This window comes from Oncorhynchus gorbuscha, linkage group LG05, assembly GCF_021184085.1.
Source record: "Oncorhynchus gorbuscha isolate QuinsamMale2020 ecotype Even-year linkage group LG05, OgorEven_v1.0, whole genome shotgun sequence".
Taxonomy (NCBI): Eukaryota; Metazoa; Chordata; class Actinopteri; order Salmoniformes; family Salmonidae; genus Oncorhynchus; species Oncorhynchus gorbuscha.
The window spans coordinates 66,744,754-66,768,795 of NC_060177.1; the positions used below are offsets into that span (position 1 = coordinate 66,744,754).

General features: G+C 42.4%; 3 protein-coding genes across 5 annotated transcripts in view; 1 reads left to right on the plus strand and 2 right to left on the minus strand.

The window, feature by feature from the left end:
- LOC124036341 (membrane-associated phosphatidylinositol transfer protein 2-like) overlaps nt 1-5,554 on the plus strand; it is a 102,531-nt gene extending 96,977 nt beyond the window's left edge. For all 3 annotated transcript variants that reach the window (XM_046350795.1, XM_046350793.1, XM_046350794.1), the window contains 8 exons: nt 2,043-2,191; nt 2,301-2,417; nt 2,523-2,639; nt 3,345-3,493; nt 3,699-3,848; nt 3,975-4,155; nt 4,392-4,520; nt 4,630-5,554. In XM_046350795.1, coding sequence (XP_046206751.1) covers nt 2,043-2,191; nt 2,301-2,417; nt 2,523-2,639; nt 3,345-3,493; nt 3,699-3,848; nt 3,975-4,155; nt 4,392-4,520; nt 4,630-4,983 — 1,346 coding nt within the window. In that variant the 3' untranslated portion in view covers nt 4,984-5,554. The remainder of the gene's footprint in view (nt 1-2,042; nt 2,192-2,300; nt 2,418-2,522; nt 2,640-3,344; nt 3,494-3,698; nt 3,849-3,974; nt 4,156-4,391; nt 4,521-4,629) is intronic.
- Nucleotides 5,555-14,385: 8,831 nt separating this feature from the next.
- Nucleotides 14,386-16,392, minus strand: arl6ip4 (ADP-ribosylation factor-like 6 interacting protein 4). Its single transcript, XM_046348314.1, is given in 7 exon segments — nt 14,386-14,867; nt 14,982-15,051; nt 15,152-15,269; nt 15,404-15,464; nt 15,466-15,750; nt 15,921-16,202; nt 16,381-16,392. Coding segments are annotated over 7 exon segments (885 nt in total). The 3' UTR covers nt 14,386-14,810.
- Nucleotides 16,393-16,644: 252 nt separating this feature from the next.
- Nucleotides 16,645-23,968, minus strand: mthfd2 (methylenetetrahydrofolate dehydrogenase (NADP+ dependent) 2, methenyltetrahydrofolate cyclohydrolase). The gene is made up of 8 exons (XM_046350797.1): nt 23,758-23,968; nt 21,218-21,402; nt 20,882-21,004; nt 20,487-20,639; nt 20,269-20,376; nt 19,966-20,058; nt 18,015-18,140; nt 16,645-17,895 (listed from the first exon to the last, which is right to left on the minus strand). The coding sequence occupies exons 1-8, from the start codon at nt 23,835-23,837 to the stop codon at nt 17,747-17,749; spliced, it is 1,017 nt and encodes a 338-aa protein (XP_046206753.1). The 5' UTR covers nt 23,838-23,968; the 3' UTR covers nt 16,645-17,746.
- Nucleotides 23,969-24,042: the final 74 nt, after the last annotated feature.

A 24,042-nucleotide genomic window follows, 5' to 3' on the forward strand; every position in this document is an offset into this window, starting at 1 on the left:
TACCTGCTAGCTCAGCTCCAACACATTACGATACCTGTGATGGATTACACTGCCCTAAGCCCCTTCATCAGAGAGGGAGCATAACATCACCACAGACATATCCAGTGTTCAAATTCAATGTGCCAGAAGATTAAAACATGACTACTGAAGAAGCAAAAGCTCACGTTCTGTCACTGCGTGTTCGTCCTACTCTGAGCCATTGTTTGAATGTAAATGCAAAGGAGGAGTTCTGCATTTATTTAATGTGTTTGCAATGCATGTAAAGAGACCCTGTTTCACTGAGTCATTCCTGCATCGTTCGCACCTTGTCGCACTGTCTACCCAGATGCCCAAGCTTCTTTTGTGTTTGATGTAAAGAAGAATGTCTCCCAAAGTCTGGCTTTCCCTTGTAATCTCTGTCTGAAGTGGATATGTCCTAAATGAGGACCAATAACACAGCTTTCAAACAATTACTAACGTTCTACTCAGTTGGGAAGTTGTAATAGTGCGTTGATGAGGTCATTGCTTGTCAAAAGTAAGTGTCATAGAATGTTTTTGCCGCTGTTCAGAAATGCAACACAACAGAATATACACACACTAAATGAGTATGAAAACGGGTTTTGTCAAAAGATAATTCTAACCTTCCTTTTTCAGTTTATATGAGGACCAGTCGGACACTTAATTGATTACTTTGTTTTGATGTCAGTTTCAGGTTGTGAATGCAGCTTGTAGCAGAAGTACTTTACACATGTTTGCAAACTGGAATTAACTGCCCTATAAGATACTGTCCTCGACAGTATGAAAACAATTCCTTTTGACATTATTCATCATTCATTTTCACGTGTTTTTTCTTTTTGTTTTGTTTCCCATAGCACAGGCATGCCAAATTAACCAAACCAAAAACTCCCTTGGGGACAAAGCCTTTTGTCTCGAATCGCCCTGACATCACAAACCAAATTCTCCCTGAGAAGCCCCCACAAGTCCCCTAGAAAAGAAAGGAGTGACCCAGTCCCAGGAACTACCAATAAAGATCCAGGAAATGGGCCACAACTAGACCTAGAGAGCCAGAAGCCAACGGAGGTGTGAGCCCCTGTGGCTCTGGTCAGTTAGAGAGACACTTGTCAGCTGGCCCGGAGTATGTCATATATGACCTGGTCTCCCTGGACTCTCAGGCAGAAGTGGATCAGGGTATTCTTATATAACACTGGACCCTATCAACTATGTACCAAATCCAAGCTCAGCCTACTACTGACTTCTCTTATGGGAAATCCTAATATATTGGACAATCAATCTCTTTTTAACATGGTTCTTGTCTACCAGAGATTTCTCTCAGCTTTTCTCGGTTTATTCCTTTCTGTTTCTATGACGATCCTTTTCCCTGGTGGACTCTGTTTTGTGAATACAGCACAGTCCCATTAACTTCACAAACCAGACCGGTAAGAGAGACCCTCTACATACTGAGATGATATTGTGACTTTAAAAGTGTAACATACCCATCATCCAAATGATATAGCAGGAAGGCTACTTGCCCAACTTCCCCGTCTCTGCCTCATAGTTGACATAGGCACGTTTGTGATCAGTCCACAAGAATAAATGGTTATTCAGATATTTGTGCCCTAGCCTGTTCTGGAGGCAAACATACATTCATCAGTGACAGTCCCAGTGTGAATCCACTTAGTGAAGTTTTATTTGGCAAACTCATTTAACCATCGTCCCTTTTCTTCATATTTAATAGAAATAACTGCAGGTTTGTTGCTATTTACGTTGACTCGTGTCCTGAATCAACAATCAATTATTGCATAATAATGGTTCTCTTCCTTATCTATATGTATTTAAACAGTAACAATCTTCAACTCCTGTCTTACTTCCCTTTTAGCTGAGGAACTGCTGTGGACGATCTGGGCTTTGATAGTGGTTTATGATTGAATACAGCCTTCAATACAGCCAAACGGTTTATGATTGAACTTTTCCAGGGGTGTTTTGGGATGTTTTGCCCCTCTGCCTTACTCACAATGCAACTATTCCACCCCACCCCTACCCATGTACCCCCTCTCACCATGCAGTCGCAGCTCGTTGGTGGGGCACCAAGCGCGTGGACTTTGCCTTGTACTGCCCTGATGCACTGACAGCCTTCCCCACAGTGGCACTACCGCACCTCTTCCATGCATCCTACTGGGAGTCCACTGATGTAGTGTCCTTCCTGCTGCGACAGGTGAGCTCACCCCACAATCTTCCATGGCCTGTGCTTCTGGCCCCCTTTAAAATATACACTAGTGTGGCTATGGTGAGTATGTGTGGTGTCATCTATATGTTTATTTTAGGTTATGAGACATGAAAACTCCAGCATACTGGAGCTGGATGGTAAGGAGGTGTCAGAGTTCACTCCATCTAAACCCCGGGAGAAGTGGCTCAGGAAGAGAACCCACGTCAAGATCAGGGTACAGTCTGCTGCAGCTAGAACAGTGTTGACCACTTGAAGAAATTCACTCTTGCTAACACTGTAATTGTGTCTCAATCTATTTATGTGTGTGTTTCTTTGACAGAATGTGACAGCCAATCATCGTGTAAACGATGCAGTGTTCACAGAAGGTGGGCTGCAGATCGTGACTGGCCGCTTCATGTACGGACCTCTGGACATGGTCACACTGACTGGGGAGAAGGTAGGCTCTCTCTCTCGCTCTCTCTCAGCGATCAGTATGATCATTTTCCATTACAACAATGCAAACAGTGGGTTTGTAACACACAAGGTCCTATATACAAATGTACTTATCCCTCCATCCACCTGATCCATATGTACTTATCCCTCCATCCACCTTATCCATATGTACTTATCCCTCCATCCACCTTATCCATATGTACTTATCCCTCCATCCACCTTATCCCTATGTACTTATCCCTCCATCCACCTTATCCATATGTACTTATCCCTCCATCCACCTTATCCATATGTACTTATCCCTCCATCCACCTTATCCCTATGTACTTATCCCTCCATCCACCTTATCCCTATGTACTTATCCCTCCATCCACCTTATCCCTATGTACTTATCCCTCCATCCACCTTATCCCTATGTACTTGTCCCTCCATCCACCTTATCCCTATGTACTTATCCCTCCATCCATGAGTCTTATCTGTATTTGTTTTCAGTTCAAAATACGCTACATGTATGTGTGCATCTTCAATGTGTTTGTGTTCGAAGTGGTTGTATATCTATCTCTATGTTGGTCCTTTGTAGCTCAGTTGAAACAGCATGGCGCTTGTAACGCCAGGGTAGTGGGTTTGATTCCCGGGACCAGCCATATGTAAATGTATGCACGCTTTGGATAAAAGTATCTGCTAAATGGCGTATATATTATGTTTACAGGTGGACATCCACATCATGACCCAGCCCCCGTCTGGAGACTGGGTGTACTTTGACACGGAGCTGACCAACAGCGGTGGCCGTGTGTCCTTCATCATCCCAGAGAGCAAACGGCTGGGGGTTGGTGTCTATCCGGTCAAACTGGTGGTCAGGTGAGACTGGCATCTATGGCATGCTCTCTATGGTCTCTCTCAGCCAATCTAGTCCTGAGGCTTCAGAAATGGTGCCCTCTGTTTTTGGAGGGTTTTAGGTGACTCTGTCTTTTTTTATTCTGTTCCTCTGCCTCTTTATTTCTTTCCAATTGTCTCGGTCTCTTCTCCTCTATCTTCAAATTGTTTTGTGTCCTATCACCGACAGGGGGGATCACACATTTGCAGACAGCTACCTGACAGTGCTTCCCCATGGGACAGAGTTTGTTGTGTTCAGTATAGACGGCTCATTCGCTGCCAGCGTGTCCATCATGGGGAGCGATCCCAAAGTTCGAGCCGGAGCAGTCGATGTGGTCAGGTAACATGCACCTGGCATCACCTGCGATTGAACAGTCATAAGCATCTGACAAAATGATTTCTGTCTCTATAACCCGTTGTGTTGCACTCTCTCCACTCTTTCTTATACCTTTTGATTTCTTTCCAGGCACTGGCAGGACCTGGGCTATTTGATCGTCTATGTGACGGGGCGTCCAGACATGCAGAAGCAGAGAGTGGTGGCCTGGCTGTCTCAGCATAACTTCCCCCATGGCATCGTCTCCTTCTGTGATGGCCTGGTCCACGACCCACTCAGACACAAAGCCAACTTCCTCAAGTCACTCATGGAGGTCAGGATGGCAGTGGGGGATGGGTGGTGGGTTTGTTGAGGGTACTGGAGTGGGTAACAGAGGCTGGGGGTAGGTTCAGGAGTAGATGAGGGCTAAGTGGAATGGTGCAGAAGATAATGAAGGGAGAGGAGATGATTGAAGAGATGGTGCAGACAAAAAGATTAGGAGAGATTGTCAAGAAAGTACATTTTCTTGGTCCTAATTTATCGATGACACTTGATTCGCTGGTTCCACAGGCTCACATGAAGATCTTTGCTTGTTATGGTTCTACCAAAGACATCGCGGTCTACACCTCCATCGGACTCTCTCCCTCCCAGATCTACATCATTGGCCGATCCTCCAAGAAGATGCAAGCTCAGTGCCAGGTACGATACACATGCACTGACTTTTTAGTTTAGTCCTGGTCCTCTAGTTTACCATATGCAGCACTTCATTACATTATATGACTGTCTCTTTCCATGCCTGTCCCAACAGTTCATTACAGAGGGCTATGCGACCCACCTCTCTCAGCTGGAGTACAACCAGCGCTCTCGGCCAGCAAAGACTAGCAGTGCCCGCATGGTCCTACGGAAAGGCAGCTTTGGTCTGGGTGCAAAAAGCGACTTCCTACGGAAGCGGAACCAGCTGCTGCGCACCATCTCCGCCCAGCCGGCCTCCAGCTTGCCCAGCGGCAGTGGCCACAGTAGACCAGAGCGCACACAGAGCCAGTCAGACAGCCACAGCCAGCATGGCCCTGGACCAGCCCAGCGCAGCATGAGCATTACAGCAGGCTGCTGGGGCCGCAGTGGCAGCACCAAGCTGGAGCCTGGGGTGTTCGACCCAAAGTAGGAGGATGAAATTGAGCAAGGACAAAGGTGATGAGGAAAGGGGAAAACTGCAGAAAGAGAAATTCAAGAAATTAAGATTGAGATGACCAGAGAATAATTTAAAGAAAGGGGAGAGTGAGATGCTGGTCGTAGGCTTTCAAAGCTCTAAATACAGAGACAGGAAGAAGAATGAGAGAATACATGCGGTAAACAGGTCAATGGAACTTGGGGAAAGCGCAAGCTGATCGAACAAAGTAGATATTCAGCAAATCCATCAGGATTGATGTATTCTAACAGGCCCACAATGTGGTTACTAAAATCCAATTTGGATATATTTGGCTGTTTTCGCTGCATAATATATAAATATCTGATAAATGCTAACTCTGGTTCATATATATGGTAGTAAAGCCAGCCATATGGAAATCGTTGGTGGTAATTGAAGCCGTTTTTAAGTGTAATGCTTGGTGACGATGACATAACAATGTATTGGGGTTGACATCCATAGAAGCATTATACTCAAAATTATAAACTTGGTGGTTTGAGCCCTGAATGCTGATTGGCTAACAACCTTGGTATATTTAACCTTTATTTAACTAGGCTAGTCAGTTAAGAACAAATTCTTATTTACAATGACGGCCTAGGAACGGTGGGTTAATTGCCTTGTTCAGGGGCAGAACGACTGAATTTTACCTTGTCAGCTCAGGGATTCGATCTAGCAACCTTTCGGTTACTGGCCCAACGCTCTAACCACTAGGCTACCTGCGGCCCCGGTATATCAGACCGTATACCACGGGTAAGACAAAATATTGATTTTAACTGCTCTAATTACGTTGGTAACAAGTTTATAATAGCAATAAGGCACCTCAGAAGTTTGTGGTATATGGCCAATATACCATGGCTAAGGGCTGTGTCCAGGCACTCCGCGTTGCGTCGTGCAAAGGACAGCCCTTAGCCATATACAGTTGAAGTCGGATGTTTACATACACCTTAGCCAAATACATTTAATCCTAGTAAAAATTCCCTGTGTTAGGTCAGTCAGGATCACCGCTTTATTTTAAGAATGGTAAATGTCAGAATAATAGTAGAGAGAATGAATTATTTCCGTTTTTATTTCTTTCATCACATTCCCAGTGGGTCAGAAGTTTGCATACACTCAATTAGTATTTGGTAGAATTGCCTTTAAATTGTTGAACTCGGGTCAAACGTTTCGGGTAGCCTTCCACAAGCTTCCCACAATAAGATAAGGGTGAATTTTGGCCCATTCCTCCTGACTGAGCTTGTGTAACTGAGTCAGGTTTCTAGGCCTCCTTGCTCGCACATGCTTTTTCAGTTCTGCCCACAAATATTCTATAGGATTGAGGTTAGGGCTTTGTGATGGCCACTCCAATACCTGGACTTTGTTGTCCTTAAGCCATTTTGCCACAACGTTGGAAGTATGCCTGGGGTCATTGTCCATATGGAAAACCCATTTGCGACCAAGCTTTAACTTCCTGTCTGATGTCTTGAAATGTTGCTTCAATATATCCATATAATTTTCTGTCCTCATGATGCAATCTATTTTGTGAAGTGCACCAGTCCCTCCTGCAGCAAAGCACCATGATGCTGCCACCCCTGTGCTTCACGGTTGGGATGGTGTTCTTTGACTTGCAGGCCTCCCCCTTTTTCCTCCAAACATACAGTGAGGGAAAAAAGTATTTGATCCCCTGCTGATTTTGTATGTTTGCCCACTGACAAAGAAATGATCAGTCTATAATTTTAATGGTAGGTTTATTTGAACAGTGAGAGACAGAATAAAAATATAAAAAAATCCCAAGTCAAAAATGTTATAAATTGATTTGCATTTAAATGAGGGAAATAAGTATTTGACCCCTCTGCAAAACATGACTTAGTACTTGGTGGCAAAACCCTTGTTGGCATTCACAGAGGTCAGACGTTTCTTGTAGTTGGCCACCAGGTTTGCACACATCTCAGGTTGGATTTTGTCCCAGTCGTCTTTGCAGATCTTCTTGGTAGAGCATGGCGCATAGAGCATGGCGCTTGTAACGCCAGGGTAGTGGGTTCGATCCCCGGGACCACCCATACTTAGAATGTATGCACACATGACAGTAAGTCGCTTTGGATAAAAGCGTCTGCTAAATGGCATATATTATTATTATTATTATATTCTCCAAGTCATTAAGGTTTTGAGGCTGATGTTTGGCAACTCAAACCTTCAGCTCCCTCCACAGATTTTCTATGGGATTAAGGTCTGGAGACTGGCTAGGCCACTCCAGAACCTTAATGTGCTTCTTCTTGAGCCACTCCTTTGTTGCCTTGGCTGTGTGTTTTGGGTCATTGTCATGCTGGACTACCCATCCACGACCAATTTTCAATGCCTTGGCTGAGGGAAGGAGGTTCTCACCCAAGATTTGACGGTACATGGCCCCGTCCATTTGATGCGGTGAAGTTGTCCTGTCCCCTTAGCAGTAAAACACCCCCAAAGTATAATGTTTCCAGCTCTATGTTTGACAGTGGGGATGGTGTTCTTGGGGTCATAGGCAGCATTCCTCCTCCTCCAAACATGGTGAGTTGAGTTGATGTCAAAGAGCTCCATTTGGGTCTCATCTGACCACAACACTTTCACCCAGTTCTCCTCTGAATAATTTTGATGTTCATTGGCAAACTTCAGATGGGCATGTATATGTGCTTTCTTGAGCAGGGGGACCTTGCGGGTGCTGCAGGATTTCAGTCCTTCACAGCGTAGTGTGTTATCAATTGTTTTCTTGGTGACTATGGTCCCAGCTGCCTTGATCATTGACAAGATCCTCCCGTGTAGTTCTGGGCTGATTCCTCACCGTTCTCATGATCATTGCAGCTACATGAGGTGAGATCTTGCATGGAGCCCCAGGCCGAGGGAGATTGACAGTTATTTTGTGTTTCTTCCATTTGTGAATAATCACATCAACTGTTGTCACCTTCTCACCAAACAGCTTGGTGATGGTCTTGTAGCCCATTCCAGCCTTGTGTAGGTCTACAATCTTGTCCCTGACATCCTTGGAGAGCTCTTTGGTCTTGGCCATGGTGAAGAGTTTGGAATCTGATTGATTGATTGATCGATTGATTGATTGCTTCTGTGGATAGGTGTCTTTTATACAGGTAACAAACTGAGATTAGGAGCACTCCCTTTAAGAGTGTGCTCCTAATCTCAGCTCGTTACCTGTATAACAGACACCTGGGAGCCAGAAATCTTTCTGATTGAGAGGGGATCAAATACTTATTTCCCTCGTTAAAATGCAAATCAATTGAAAACATTTTTGACATGGGTTTTTCTGGATTTTTGTGTTATTCTGTCTATCACTGTTCAAATAAACCTACCATTAAAATTATAGACCGATCATTTCTTTGTCAGTGGGCAAACGTACAAAATCAGCAGGGGATCAAATACTTTTTTCCCTCACTGTAACAATGGTCATTATGGCCAAACAGCTCTATTTTTGTTTCATCAGACCAGAGGACATTTCTCCAAAAAGTATGATCTTGGTCCCCGTATGCAGTTGCAAACCGTAGTCGTTTTTAAAAAAAATGGCAGTTTAGAGCAGTGGCTTCTTCCTTGCTGAGTGGCCTTTCAGGTTATGTCGATATAGGACTCGTTTTACTGTGGATATAAATACATGTTTCCTCCAGCATCTTCACAAGGTCCGTTGCTGTTGCTCTGGGATTGATTTGCACTTTTCATACCAAAGTTCGTTCATCTCTAGGAGACAGAACGCGTCTCCTTCCTGAGCGGTACGACGGCTTCGTGGTCCCATGGTGTATATACTTGCGTATTATTGTTTGTACAGATGAACGTGGCACCTTCAGGAGTTTGGAAATTGCTCCCGAGTCTGAACCAGACGTGTGGAGGTCTACACTTTGTTTCTGAGGTCTTGGCTGATTTTCTTTTGATTTTCCTATGATGTCAAGCAAAGAGGCACTGAGTTTGAAGGTAGGCCTTGAAATACATCCACAGGTACAGCTCCAATTGACTCAAATGACCAGAAGCTTCTAAAGCCATGACATAATTTTCTGGAATTTTCCAAGCTGTTTAAAGACAGTCAACTTAGTTTATGTAAACTTCTGACCCACTGAAATTGTGATACAGTGAATTATAAGTGAAATAATCTGTCTGTAAACAATTGTTGTAAAAATGTGTCATGCACAAAGTAGATGTCTTAACCAACTTGCCAAAACTCTAGTTTGTTAACAAGACATTTGTGGGGTGGTTGACAAACAAGTTTTTTTTATAACTACAACCTAAGTGTATGTAAACTTCCAACTTCAACTGTACCACACCCCCTCGGGCCTTATTACTACATTTTACCCCAACATTGTGTTAAATACATGTATAAACAATAGCATAAATGTAGGTTAATTTTGATGGGCAACAATGAGGAGATTGGGAAGGGGTGGTTGTGTGTGTGTGGTGTTTCCAATGTTTTGGTCAAATTCCATTGATCTCTTTGCCACATCTATACAGCATTGAAAAACTTTGGTGCTACGAACCAGTCTTTATTAAAGCAACACCATCAATATACCTGAATCAACAAAAACAACCACAGGCGGAGGCGGAGGCAATGTCTCTTTTTTTCTTCGGACATTGACACAATGGAGAAAAGCTGTTTAAGAAGCATCTTATTTAAGCAAGGAACATGCACAACACACAAACAAACCTCTGGCCAACAATAGGAAGAGACTCCTAAAGAAAGAGACTTGGACTGTTTCCGAGTTGCATATTGTTTCTAGTTTTTATTTATTATATTCATCCTATATGTCTTTAATACCATATTGATATACACAGTGTGTCTCCTGGACTCCAGCTTCCTCATGCTGCCAGTTTGGTTTAACTCCTGATAGATCCATGTTCCCCATCTCCCACCCTGGGATATGCAGGTGGGTTGTATCCTCCCTGCATCATGACACAGTCTACAGTCTCCAGAACCACACACATACAGCCAAAATAGAATTATAGCAGTGCTTCAGCAGCTGCAATACTCAAGTCTGTATACACTGAGGAAGTACAGTTCCCGCTCAGCTCAGTCAAAACTGTTCGCTGCTCTGGCTCCCCAATGGTGGAACAAACTCCCTCACGACGCCAGGACAGCGGAGTCAATCACCACCTTCCGGAGACACCTGAAACCCCACCTCTTTAAGGAATACCTAGGATAGGATAAAGTAATCCTTCTCACCCCCCTTAAAATATTTAGATGCACTATTGTAAAGTGGTTGTTCCACTGGATGTCATAAGGTGAATGCACCAATTTGTAAGTCGCTCTGGATAAGAGCGTCTGCTAAATGACTTAAATGTAAATGTAAATGTATACCAATTGCGCTTTGATTACAGTTGAGATCCCAATCATTGTCTGTTTTATCATACAGAACATGTTACATTATAGTCCACTGTAATCATTGCCTATACAACAAAGTCTATTTATGTATATCACTTGCAGGGCAAACTTCTATCATTGTAAGATGATGTGCCAAAGTAGGCAGTATTCTCAATTTACTACTGCACGTGAAGGGAGAAGCTGAATGGAAGATGTCTGTTGAGACAGACTGAAACTGCTCTGTGGACCTTGTTTGGGTTGATTGATGGTATAGTTGAAGATAACCGAGGCTTGTATATAATATTGTATGTAGAGCTGAGGTCAGGCCTACCAAGGGGCAATTCTCTGGTATCCTCTTCACACTGAGGAGATACACATTCAGGATACATCTTTTTATTATTATTTAACAGGATACATAGATATAAATGTATATATTCATTTTTTGTGAACAGAAAAACAATTGTTTTAGTTCTTCTAACTACATAGTGTTTCATTTTTTATGTTCGTAACTCATGCAATCATCCGCAGCAGCCAATACACAGCAGGGTTATTTGTCTTGCATAGTATTGCATTTCTACCACATCGACTGATCATGCAAATGGAAAGACTTGTGTTAATGTATCTGCTATCTTAATGTGTCATATGTTTATTATGATATCCACTACATGACTAAATGTATGTTGACACCTGCTCGTCAAACATCTCATTCCAAAATCGTGGGCATTGATATGGAGTTGGTCCCCCCTTTGCTGCTATAATAGCCTCCATTCTTCTGGGAAGGCTTCCCACTTAAATGTTGGAAAGTTGCATCTATTCAGCCACAAGAGCATTAGTGAGGTTGGGCAATTAGGCCTGGCTCGCAGTCGGCGTTCCAATTCATCCCAAAGGTGTTCAATGGGGTTGAGTTCAGGGCTCTGTGCAGGCCAGTCAACTTCTTCTACACCGATCTCGACAAACCATTTCTATATGGACCTTGCTTTGTGCACGGGGGCATTGTCATGCTGAAACAGGAAAGGGCCATCCCTAAACTGTTGCCACGAAGTTGGAAGCACTGAATCGGCTAGAATGTTATTGTATGCTGTAGAGTTAAGATATCCCTTCACTGGAACTAAGGGACCCAAACCATGAAAAACAGCCCCAGACCATAATTACTCCTCCACCAAACTTTACAGTTGGCACTATGCATTTTGGCAGGTAACGTTGTCCTGGCGTCCGCCAAACCCAGATTCATCTGTCTGACTACCAGATAGTGAAGCATGATTCATCACTCCAGAGTACGCGTTGCCAAAGCTTTACACCACACCAGCCGACTCTTGGCATTGCGCATGTTGATTTTAGGCAAAACCTATTTCATAAAGCTCCCGACGAACAGTTTGATTCGTTTTTTATGTTCTACACGCTCTAGCACTCGGCGGCCCCGTTCTTGTGAGCTTGTGTGGCCTACCACTTCGCGGCTGAGCCATTGTTGCTCCTTGACGTTTCCCCTTCACAATAACAGCACTTACAGTTGACCGGAGCAGCTCTAGCAGGGCAGAGATTTGACGAACTGACTTGTGTGAAGGTTTGTCTATGGAGATTGCATGGCTGTTTACTAAATTTTCTACACCTGTCAGCAACGGGTATGGCTGAAATAGCCGAAGACACTAATTTGAAGGGGTGTCTACATACTTCTGTATATATAGTGTATTTTGAAAGTCAATCATTTCCTGAGCTGTAAATGAGGCATTCAATGTTATTGAGCACATAGACAATACTATTTAGGTTCAGTTCGGAGTTATTTGTTGATGCCTCCAATGAAAAGTCTGTAGATATTTGTAATAATATGCTTTGAAAAGAAGGAACATACAGTAGAGTTAGTGATTAATCTTAGGTTTATTCATGCAAATGATGTTTACTTCTTCCCTGTTTCAAAACTGTGTAGAACTACGACTGTAATGGACCACGGAGTACTGAAATGTTAGTGAGAAGGTGCAATATTACCCACAATCATGCCACAGCAGCAGATCCACCATATAGAAAGAATGCCACAATGCATTGACAATCAGTTAAGCAGGCACATGCAGCAGCAGAGACAGAACCTCGTGCTAACACACTCACAAAATGTCTAGGTGCCGTGTGATGAGACATACGGGTACAAACATTTTCAAAGCACATGATGATCATAGCAAATTGTTTAGACAAATGGGATCTTGGTTGAACGGTCATTACATTTCTGGCGTGATCCAGGGACAGCAAGGAAGACAGTGTGTGGGGAGGGAGGACCATCACGGTGAAGTGGGGTCCTCGCAATCCATACAGATTGCTCTGTTCTGATTGTGCTCGCATTTTCAGATGGGTATAGACTATTAAAAGACACATTGTGATGAGATCGTCCTGACCCCTTCCGGAAGTAGTAAGGCACGCACTGTGTCTGGATATCAATCAAGTGAAAGCAGATATGGATGGTCAAACCATTTAAATCATTATGCCAGCCTCTAAAATCATTGACAGGTAGCACAAGTGACTTATGGCATCAGTAAATAAATGTAAAGAAACATTTAATTTGTATTATTTTGAAAGAATATCTCTCAAATACTTCGCATACAGGGAGGCATCAGCTAATCTGGTCACAATACGGACACTAGAGCTGGCCGATATGGACAAAAATCTATATTACGATAAATTGCCGAATTATCACGATAAGTTGAATGAAATGTATAAGCACCAGTAATTATTTTACCCTGTCAACTACCCCTACAACTTTGAATGTTATCAATGGTTCCATTAGCAATATTAGCAGACAGGCCTATATCATTACAACTTCACATTCCTCTAGTAAAGGCTACTTAGCGTTATCAGTCCTCGATAAACTGAATATTACCGAAACCGACCATTTATCGTCCCAGCTCTAGTAGACACGACTAACATTAAGAGTGATTGGATCATACAACTCACATGTTAGAACAAGGTTTACATGAGGCTATTGTGAACCCAATGTTCTAGAATCCTTGCTTTACCACCAATTCATCTCATACATATAATATGAGATCATGCTATTCCTGTCCATTGCCCTACTATAGGCATATTTTAGGGTGACCCAGAAAGCATTGCCCCAAATACACATGAACATGCAACAGGCATGGTAAAAGATGCAGTCAGTTGAGCTGGAAGGGCTTGTGTTGTGAAGCAATGCCGTTGTAACTGATACTTTGGGCTACGAGTCACTGTTCATATGATATGCTTGACCTTTTTTTAAAGTCGCACATAACTATGGGCAACCCATGGATTTCTCTGTAGACAACACTGAGTCTTTCTGTGCATCCTAACAGTGAAATTGGAGAAGACTGGTTAGCACATCCAGCTAAAAGAAAACGTACACCCCTCTAACAATTATTACATGGCTGCTCTTTAAAGCATCGTCCTGCTCCAGAGATACTGTATCAGTCAAATGGACATTGACACCCCAAGAATGTAAAGATATTGTGCAATCATCAGTTAAACTCAGACACATCTGGACAAAGACATTCCCCATAGTTCTGCTACTGGCAGATGCAGATATTACCAGAGGCCTTACAGTACATTTCCCTTTTTGCCTTAAATTCTGTTTCAGTGGTCTGACTCATGCCTCCATGGAATAATCCTCCAATAGAATTTGCTGTATGGTCACTGAAAGGGGCCATTATTTCCAATGAGACTTTGGTATGACTTGTGGTATAAATGTACATAGGAATATATTAAATAAAACTACTTGAACTCTGCGCTGAAAAACAGGTTTCATCTTACACTCTTTTTGAAATGACAATGCTGACAATTTGATCACATCAAAATGACCTTAACCTGGATGTAAAAATGTCCCAATACTTTGGCTTTGTTAAAGCTTGGTATAAACAGTATCAATATACTTTGTGTTACTCCAAAGTTTGACAGTTTTATTTACCAATTCCCTGTGTTTATATATACAGTGTATAAAAAGTAAGTATGAAGAACATAAATTAAATGTGTGGTTTCTTGTCTCTAAATTATTTTAATGTTGGGTGTAAGATTAGGTTTTAAACCTGTAACTGAAATAGTAAATACCTGATGCACACAGCAATGGCCAAGGATAATTATCTAAGAAAAATACTTTATTACATTGTAAAAAAGTAAATAGCATTACAGTTGACTGTTTTGGGGGTCAGTTTGAATGCATGTTTAATTGAATTTAATATGAATTAAACTGACAGTTGGCCATCATGGCCATTCTGAATTTCTGATACATTCAGAGAAATTCCAAAGTGAATTGTGATGAAAGGATGCCAGTTAACTAAAATACAATTTTAATTTGATTACATTTCATTTGAACAATTAAACAAAAAATGTGGCCAAAAATGATGTATATGAGTCACACTCACAGGAGACATGTAGGGATCCTGTCATGTAAAAATGATGCACAGCACAACTAACTGGAGACCTATTCTTCTGTCCTATCTATACAGAATAGTATAGATGTCTCCTTCCTACCATAGCCTTTACATCAGGGGGAGACCCTCTACCTGTTCAGTCCTAGTTTCTTCTGAAAGGAGTTTCCGTCCCCCTTTGTGGCTTGCTGTAACAAGAGAGGAGAGCAAGTGTTAGGTAGACATTTTTTAAAGTAGAGGACAACACTTTAACCCCCTAAAAGCACACATAGCTGCATGGTCTTTGATGTTTTTCCATTTACCTTGTTGATGTCTTTGTGTCTCTCTTTACTGACAATCTCCTCAATGATCTCTCCCTCTCCCCTTATCAGCCTGAAAAACAAAAACAGAGGGAATAAAAACCAGCACACACGCATATAAATATAGAAATAACCGAACCATAGAAACACTGTTGTATATAGCGTTGGTCTACCTGGTGCGTCCAGTCTCAAGGTCTACCACCCTGCGGATGACACTCTGCTTGGCTTCATACTCCTCCTTTGTTAAGGGTCTCTTGGTGGATAGCCTGGCTTTCTGCTCATCTGTCATTGCTACAGAATGGACAAAAACAAAACATCCATCCACTCAGCTTTATATCTGGTTTCATCGTCCATTCTTTGTTTAGCTAGTTAAGAAATAAACATTAGCTATTGACGACATATAACAAAGTATGAGACCAACATACCTGGTCCATGATCTTCTGTGCAATCATCACTCTGCCACAACTCCAGGAAGGGCTGGGGGGGTGGTGACTATGGGCTGGGGGGGGGCTGGAGGGGGCATCAAATCTACAAGCAGGGATGCTCTTCTTTCTTCCAATTTCTTTATCTTCTTCTTTTTCTTCTTCTCCAATTTCATCTCTTTCTTTAACTTTCTTTTCTTCTTCTTTAACTTCTTCTTGAATTTGTTCCTTTTCCTTTCCTTCCTCTTGGACTTTTCATCACTTGATGAGGATGATGAAGAGGATGAAGAAGAGCTTGACGAGGAAGATGAGGAACTTCTTTTTTTTAATTTTCTTCTTCCCTTTCCGATCTGAAGCAGACAAATTAATACATTGTAAAATTGATAGACATACAAAGATATTTAATTATCTTATTCTCTGACATTAGATATCTGTATGTGAGGATGTGAAGTGGTACACATAGGTGTGTAATGTTAGCTATCTACAACTACGTGTGATTTAATAATTGAGTCAAGAAAACCTTGGCTCTTGCTGAGGGAACGTGAGGCTTTCTTTGAAGGGGTCGGACTCGCACTGCTGCTGGACGATGAGGAAGACGAAGAAGAGGAATGTCTTCGCTTTTTCTTCTTGGACAATTTTTTCTCTCCGACTTGTCTGCTCGTGCTCTTGGTCTTATCCGCGGAACTGTCGCGCGATCTACTGCGCTCCATAGTCGAAAATGTATGCTAGGGCAATCAATTAATCGTATTCCTTTAAAACTGTACTGGAGATTCTGTAAAAAAATGTAGAAATACTTTGCTAACTACAGCTGAAAATAAGTAGCGACAAAACATGTCCACCCCAGATAAATAGGTTGTGCAGCTGTTTTTATTCCCCCGTGCATTTCCGGGTTGTTAGGAAGTGTGTCCGCTTCACATTGTTGTCCTCTTGCACACTGTTCATAGACTTATGGGCCGCCTATCATATTGGCAATGAATTACCTGAATAAACATTTTTGTTTTATGAGACTGTGATATAAAATCAAGATGTGTATCATACTCAAAACTATGTATCACCTCTGAGGGTTGAAGTAGAGGGTTAAAGGTAATGCATTGTGATATTTTGTATCATTCCTATACAAATGTAACTAGAGTAACCTACCTGCAATCTTTACAATGGAAATTATATATCATAGTAAGATTGATGTGTCTGTTGCAGAGCTATGCTATAAGCACCTGTTCATCCAAATAAACATGAAGACCATCCATTTGCAATAACATTTTATTTCAAAATAATTTTTACAAAGTCATTTTTGAAAACAAATGTAAATGTTATGGTGTTTAACAGACTTGTTTGTTGCTGACATTTCATAACTAGCCCTTAACCCTCTTAGCTCACAGTGCTTGTGTGACCTAAAGCAGGAATGGACTTTTATTTATTTTCTACTGTTGCGAGTTAGAATAGTAGAATGCACATTGTTTGACTAGGACTAAAATAGGTGCCGGTTCATTTTGGGTGCCGGTACTGTTTATATTTAGAGCTCCACAATACTACTTTAGGAGCTCCACAATACTTTTGAGCTAATATTCTAAGAGGAACAGGAGCTTAAGCAGTAGAACACTTAAGGTGTCAGTGCGCAGCTCTGGTGAGCTCCTGCCTAAGTCAAGCACTGAGAATACACAAGGTACATTTTGAAATTTGGTTGTGCATCAGCAGTTCTCTTATGTCAGTAACTGAGAGTCAGTGAATTATCCCATGTCATCTAAAATTGATTAGATAGCGGGCCATTAAACAAACTTTAGCAATCTAAACTTATCTTGGTGGTGGTTGGATTTGGGTATGCAGACTCGCAATCAAATGCGGCCCCTCGTGATGAGCAGATTTATTTGTGGCCCCCACCCCCATCAAAGTTGCCCATCCCTGATCTAAAGGGTATTGTAGAGATGGGAGATAGACAAAACTGCCCATAGAATAAGGATGTTATAATTCATTTAATAGTACATCTATGTAAGGGTCTATTTTTTGCTCATTGAAATTGACTGGTTCCCCTTGCAATTTTGTATGCTTTTGACAAAGTCGATAAATGAATGCATTGAAATAAATAAACACACAGGTAGTTCAAATTCACTTACAACCAAAAGGTCTCATAAAAATGACATGAGAAAAAATAAAGTCTAGCAAAAAATAAATATGTAGTAGCTGCATGGGTGAGTTGTAACATTCTGAAATGGCAGGTAGAGGTTATGTAAGTGTAAGGTACCAGCAACCTTAAAGCTATCACGTTTCCATCCATGTCTGTGTGCAAGGAAGTTCGCCAAGTTGCTCAGAGTTAAAAGTGGAGGGGTGGAATGTGTCACTGTGTCACTGTTATGAAGAGGCTACCATGCGGATACTCTCAGAGGGAGTCAGCAGGAGGTTCTTAGCTGCCTTGATGGTGTTCTTCATAAGCATGGCCACTGTCATGGGTCCTACTCCTCCAGGCACTGGGGTAATGAAGCTAGCCTTTTGCCTCACACCTACAAAAGGAGTGATAAAGGGTGAGAACATGTAGCAGAGAAAATGTGTGCAAGAACACAGTCCAGTTTAGGACTAATGCAAATTTAGACAAATTGCTGACTAGATTAGAAAATCGTACCTTCAAAATCCACATCCCCTACAAGTCTGTCCTTGCCAGTCAGAGGGTCAAGCACTCTGTTTATTCCAACATCAATGACGGCTGCTCCTTCTTTGATCATGTCTGCAGTGATGAGGTTTGGAATCCCTGAGATTAGGAGAGGGTTTAGAGGGTAGTAAGGGACCACACACACACACCGCACCCATGGTTGTAACAGTCATTTTTTATTATATTATATTTACCCCTTTCTCTCCCAAATTTTGTGGTATCCAATTGTTAGTAGCTACTATCTTGTCTCATCGCTACAACTCCCATACGGGCTCGGGATAGACGAAGGTTGAAAGTCATGCGTCCTCCGGTACACAACCCAACCAAGCCGCACTGCTTCTTAACACAGCACTGCATCCAACCCGGAAGCCAGCCGCACCAATGTGTCGGAGGAAACACCATGCACCTGGCCCGCCACAGGAGTCGCTGGTGCGCGATGAGACAAGGATATCCCTACCGGCCAAGCCCTCCCTAACCCGGACGACACTAGACCAATTGTGCGTTGCCCCACCGACCTCCCGGTTGCGGCGGAGCCTGGGCGCGAACCCAGGGTCTCTGGTGGCTGCAAGGACAGCGCCCTTAGCCACTGTGCCACCCGGGAGGCCCCCCATTTTTTCTAATTTTATATATATTTTTTAAATAATATATATATTGTACACAAAGACAATCAATTACAGATCAATGTCTACATTTTGCTCCCAGCATTGAGCAAAGCTCAGAACGTTTATATTCTTGATCTGATTGAGTTCTAAATTGCACCTGCCTCTTTGCAAACGAGTGGAATCATGACCATTTCTTTCCCATTTTGTTCGCCTGTCCCCCGGATAAGCCATTTTTAGCAGCACATTCAGCACTCTCTCAAATGGCTAACTCCACCCTCTCACGGCACAGGCCGAGGTGAAACCAACTACCCCAGCTTGCGAGATGCCGGACAAAAGGCCATTTTAAAACAATCCTGCGACTCCTGCCGTGTCTACAGACATCCTCCAAACAAACACAAACCGACTCCCGGAGAATGAGTGCACAACTGCTAAAGTCTCTTATAGATATGTCAGACAGGTGGCTATCTGCCGGCAGAGAATTCTATTGCAGTAACATTGAAGGGCTCTGGCTAGAATTACTTAGCCTGCTAGAAGGAGGAAGTAAGAAGCTAACGTTAAACGGAGCCTACCTCAGCAGGAGCAAAAAATACACTACTACTGTAAGTTCCCCTAATAACTTTGCTTTACAGAGAGTAGGCTACTGGTGAGGCTGAGGCAGGATGCAAGGCATGCAGGAGGAAGCAGAGGAGACACAGAGAGAGAGCAGAAGCAAGCAGAGAGAGGTTAGTACAGTGGTTCCCAAATGTGGGGTTGGGCCCCATATGGGGTCAGTTGAGAACCTGTACTAATCTTTTCAAATAAGTTTGGAAATGCAAACAAAATGCAAACAATATAGAAAAAAAAAGCACAAAAAAAAGCACATATATATGTGTGTCTGTGTGTTTCGCGTGTGTGTTTCGTCGCTGATGCTACTTGTCAGTGTGAAACTTCTCATATTTCCCCCCTTTCAGGGTTATAACATTACAATTGTTATTATTTTTTTTGTAGATCAACTGAGGTGAATGAACCTACAGCAGCCATGGTGATAGTGGCTGTGGTCATTTGCTGCTCTCCAAATAGCATTTACATTTTGTTTAATTGTATAGAAATGCAGTAAATGAGCGTCACCTTTCAAAGTTGGTTTGTTAAGTACTCTCTGCCGGCAAACGCTACCTGTGTGTCCGTGCCTTAAGAGACCCACCCAGGACAATATACTCAAGAGATACAAAATAGCTCTATGAGCCAGCTAGTTGCTCTCAGTCACAAATGATAAACCTACAAATAAGCGAGAGACAGATAGTAGACAAGGTAACGATATATCCTCAATAAGAGATGATCCATACCTGCAGCAGCAACAACGATGTCTGCAATTCTTGTGTGCTGACGGAGCTGATCCTTTGGTGTGTAACGGTGAGAGATGGTGACTGTGGCATCACCTGCAGAATCAAAAAATAAGTAAATGTGAGGGCCATGATCCACATATTCCATTTTCAACTTCATAATTTCAGCTTTAAGTGAAAACTCAGTATTATCTCTATTACCCATTGTTAATCTACTTTTACATAATTAATCATAGTGAATTAATAATAATTGAAATGATATAGCATACACCCTATCACTGTAGCCCCTAAATCATCCAGACTCACCCCCAGGCCTCTCATGGCGCCCATCTGAATGCAGCAACATGGCAATGGGCATGCCCACATTCTTGGAGCGTCCCGCCACCACAACATTCTTCCCAAGGGTAGGAATTCCTGGGAAACGGGAATGAACAGTCAGTGACAGAGTTAGCATTTTGCCCCCATAACAGTCTAATTGCATTCATATAACAGAGGGAGGTGAGAGCTCCCCCCCACTACCTCACCTGTACGTTTGATGATTTCCCAGACTCCCCAGGGAGTGGCAGGCAGCATGGTGGACTGGTCCAAGCACATGCGGCCTACATTGACCACGTGGAAGCCATCCACATCCTTGCCAGGGAACACAGCATTACAGACACGCCGCTCGTCAATGTGTTCTGTGAGAAGACAGTGGGAATGATGTTTACAAGACATTATGTAAATGGCTGTTCTACAGTAAATAGGCCAAAGACCAAACCATTCAGGGAAAGGCAAGTATTAGCTATAAATATTAAAAACAGCTTCAAACGGTCATTCTTTCTTTGTCTACAAAAGGTTGTATAACTGTTTGCTCACCAAGAGCAATAACTCCCCTACCCAACAACATGCATCGTCTCCTCACCCTAAAGCCACTCCTTACCTGGCAGAGGCAGCTGCACCAGTAGGCCATCCACCCGGTGGTCTGTGTTGAGTTTGTAGATCAGGTCCATGAGTTCATCCTCAGAGATACAGGAGGGCTTCAGGATGGTCTCACTGCTGATACCTGCAGAGAAGAAAAAGAGGGAGGAATTATGAACCCATTCTATCCCAGATAAATATAAACAGTGACAGGGAAAGTGATGGTGAACAGGAAGAAAGAGGGAATTAGAAAGCCTCGTTGAACACTCATAGAATAGTTTCTTAGTCAAGTATGTACTCTGTTGTGCAACAGAGTTTATCTCTAGCACAGGTAACGTGTGTGTGTGTGTTTACATACCAACATCAGCTGCAGCTCGGGTCTTATTCAGGACGTAAGAGTGACTGGCTGCATGATCTCCTACAAGGACCACGCTCAGGTGCGGTCTCCGATTGCCAGTGGAGACCCACTGTTCAACATCGGCCCTGGCCTCCTCCCGGATCTGACGGGCCAACTTCCTGCCTGAGATGACCACTGCTTCCTGTCTGGAGAATCAGAGAGCAGAGAGGCAGATGTTAGAGGAACATGTAAACTGTCAGGAGAAGGTTTACACTGGGGTTGGCCCGTGATTTATAGTCCTGCAGACTAGTTGTCAATCCCAAAGTGAGTGTGTATGGAAGTCAGCCAGCAAGGAGTGCTGGTAGGCAACCATGTAGGGTTCCCCATAAGCCAGCGATGGCCAAGTACAGTCAAACCATGTACAGGGCTCCTGGTGTTACCCATGCATGAGGAGTGTGGTGGCTAAAAATACCAATACATGAGTTACACTGTGGCCCATGCTATTAAATAAACTTCTTGGAACCCCTGGCCTTCAAGCCAAGTTGTTGGCCTCATTGTGGAGCGCAGAACAGAGCGGGTGAAGATGAAACCTGAGTGCTGCTCACATTTCATTTTCAATGTGTTAAACTAGATAAAATCCCTTATGTAAAAGCATGCACACAGAGGAGTAATACCAGAGGAGTAATGAGCCGTCCTCAGTGATGTAACCATCCCTTGATTCTATCATGAGTAATTAAACAACCACAGAAACATTCAGCTCTTCATTGGGGCCACAATAGCAAGTCCTGGAGGAGACCCCATCAGGGCCTGACATTTGACAACACCCCCACTGCCAGCTTCCAATGTGCACACAAAGCATGAACATAATGTTTTTTGTTTGTTTTTTGGTCTCCATAAGAGAACCTTGTTGTAAATGTGTTGAGTTTTCAGCAAACAGTTGACCACAGACCATGTTAATGATTACTTAGTCTCAGACAGGATAAAGGACATAAGTTGTGCTACCTTTCCTCCCAGACTAGTTATCCTTCACACAGTGCCAGTACCATGACAGGGAAAGGACTGTCAGCAGACCCAAATAATCAATACCTTCAGCTCTGAACTAGAACCCAAGCCATTTCCTAATTACCTATCAGCAAGTCTGTGCTAGCGCTGTTCCCAAGTATGGGCTTTGTCCTGAGTGTGAAATGTAAATATAAAAAACAATGAAACTTGTTTGGTGTTATGGTTTTATAAAGTAGGCTTTGCTCATATGAAGTGATGATTGGAAACTGTTCTGAAAAAAACAAACACTGTCCTATGTTGACCCTAACCTTCTACTCAATAGAGTGCACGGTCCAAATGAGAATCATCTGTGCTTACTTAAGTGGCTAAATCGGTTGTGATGTTAGTCATGTGCATAGTCACAGTGCATACACAGGCGGTTTGTGTTTCTAGATGTCTGGGACATTAATTATCTTCAGTAACGTGCTGCAGCAAGGCATGCCTCAAATTAAACATGGAATTAATCAAATACATTTAGGCAGACAGTTGAAGGGAAAAAATGTCTGCAAAAGCTAGGTTTATATATATATTTTGTTTAAACACATGATATAAAAAACTACTGTCTGAATACTGATGCTTTAAATAATGGGAATTGATGGGAAATGTAAAATATATCACTAGCCACTTTAAACAATGCTACCTAATATAATGTTTACATACCCTACATTATTCATCTCATATGTATACATATATACTGTACTCATCTACTGCATCCTTATGTAATACATGTATCACTAGCCACTTTAACTATGCCACTTTGTTTACATACTCATCTCATGTGTATATACTGCACTCAATACCATCTACTGTATCTTGCCTATGCCGCTCTGTACCATCACTCATTCATATATCTTTATGTACATATTCTTTATCCCCCTACACTTGTGTCTATAAGGTAGTAGTTTTGGAATTGTTAGCTAGATTACTTGTTGGTTATTACTGCATTGTCGGAACTAGAAGCACAAGCATTTCGCTACACTCGCACTAACATCTGCTAACCATGTGTATGTGACAAATAACATTTGATTCGATTTTTTAGTTGGTTTGTGACCCCCATTGGTAACAACTGTCTGAATACTCTTCACGTTAGTTGTTTGGTGAACCCCAATTGGAACTTGCCTGCCTTTATGCAATTGCTCTGTGCGATTTCATCAGCCAAGCAACACTGCAATGATACCGGCATAACGTTAGGGGCGCATTAAGACGATCATTGATTCAAGACCACTCTTCGCTACAATGTTTCGTTTAAAACGTTACATAATTGTCCTCAGTGCACAATCAGAAACGTTGTATCCACAGAGACGGTAAAATGCCGGGATACAGTGACACATAGAAAACAAACATAAAGGAAAGTGCCATAGACAAGAAGGAAATTAATACCTGGTAGGTTACCTTCAAAAAAGAAGAGGGAGCATTTCATATAGAAAGCAACCTATCATAGTCCACCAAGATAGATAATAGATAGATAAATAACAATAATCTATTTGATATCGTAATTATATAGGATTACTAATACATACCTTGATGCTGACATATGTAGACTACACACTTGATGCTGCGATTGCTGGCATAATTTTCTCAGAGCTCTCAGCGTTGCCATGTTTACTGATCTAGATAGGCTAAGTAATCCAACAATGTGAAAGGGGGAGAGAAAAGTGAGGGAGATTGAAAGATGAAGCAAGCAGAATCTGACAGACAGACCACCGTCTGTGAAAAGGATTGAGAAGGCTCGATATGTTATAAAGGCTGAAGTCCCCCCGCCCGCACATTGTACATACGTCAGTTTCCAGGCAAAAGGGCCACAC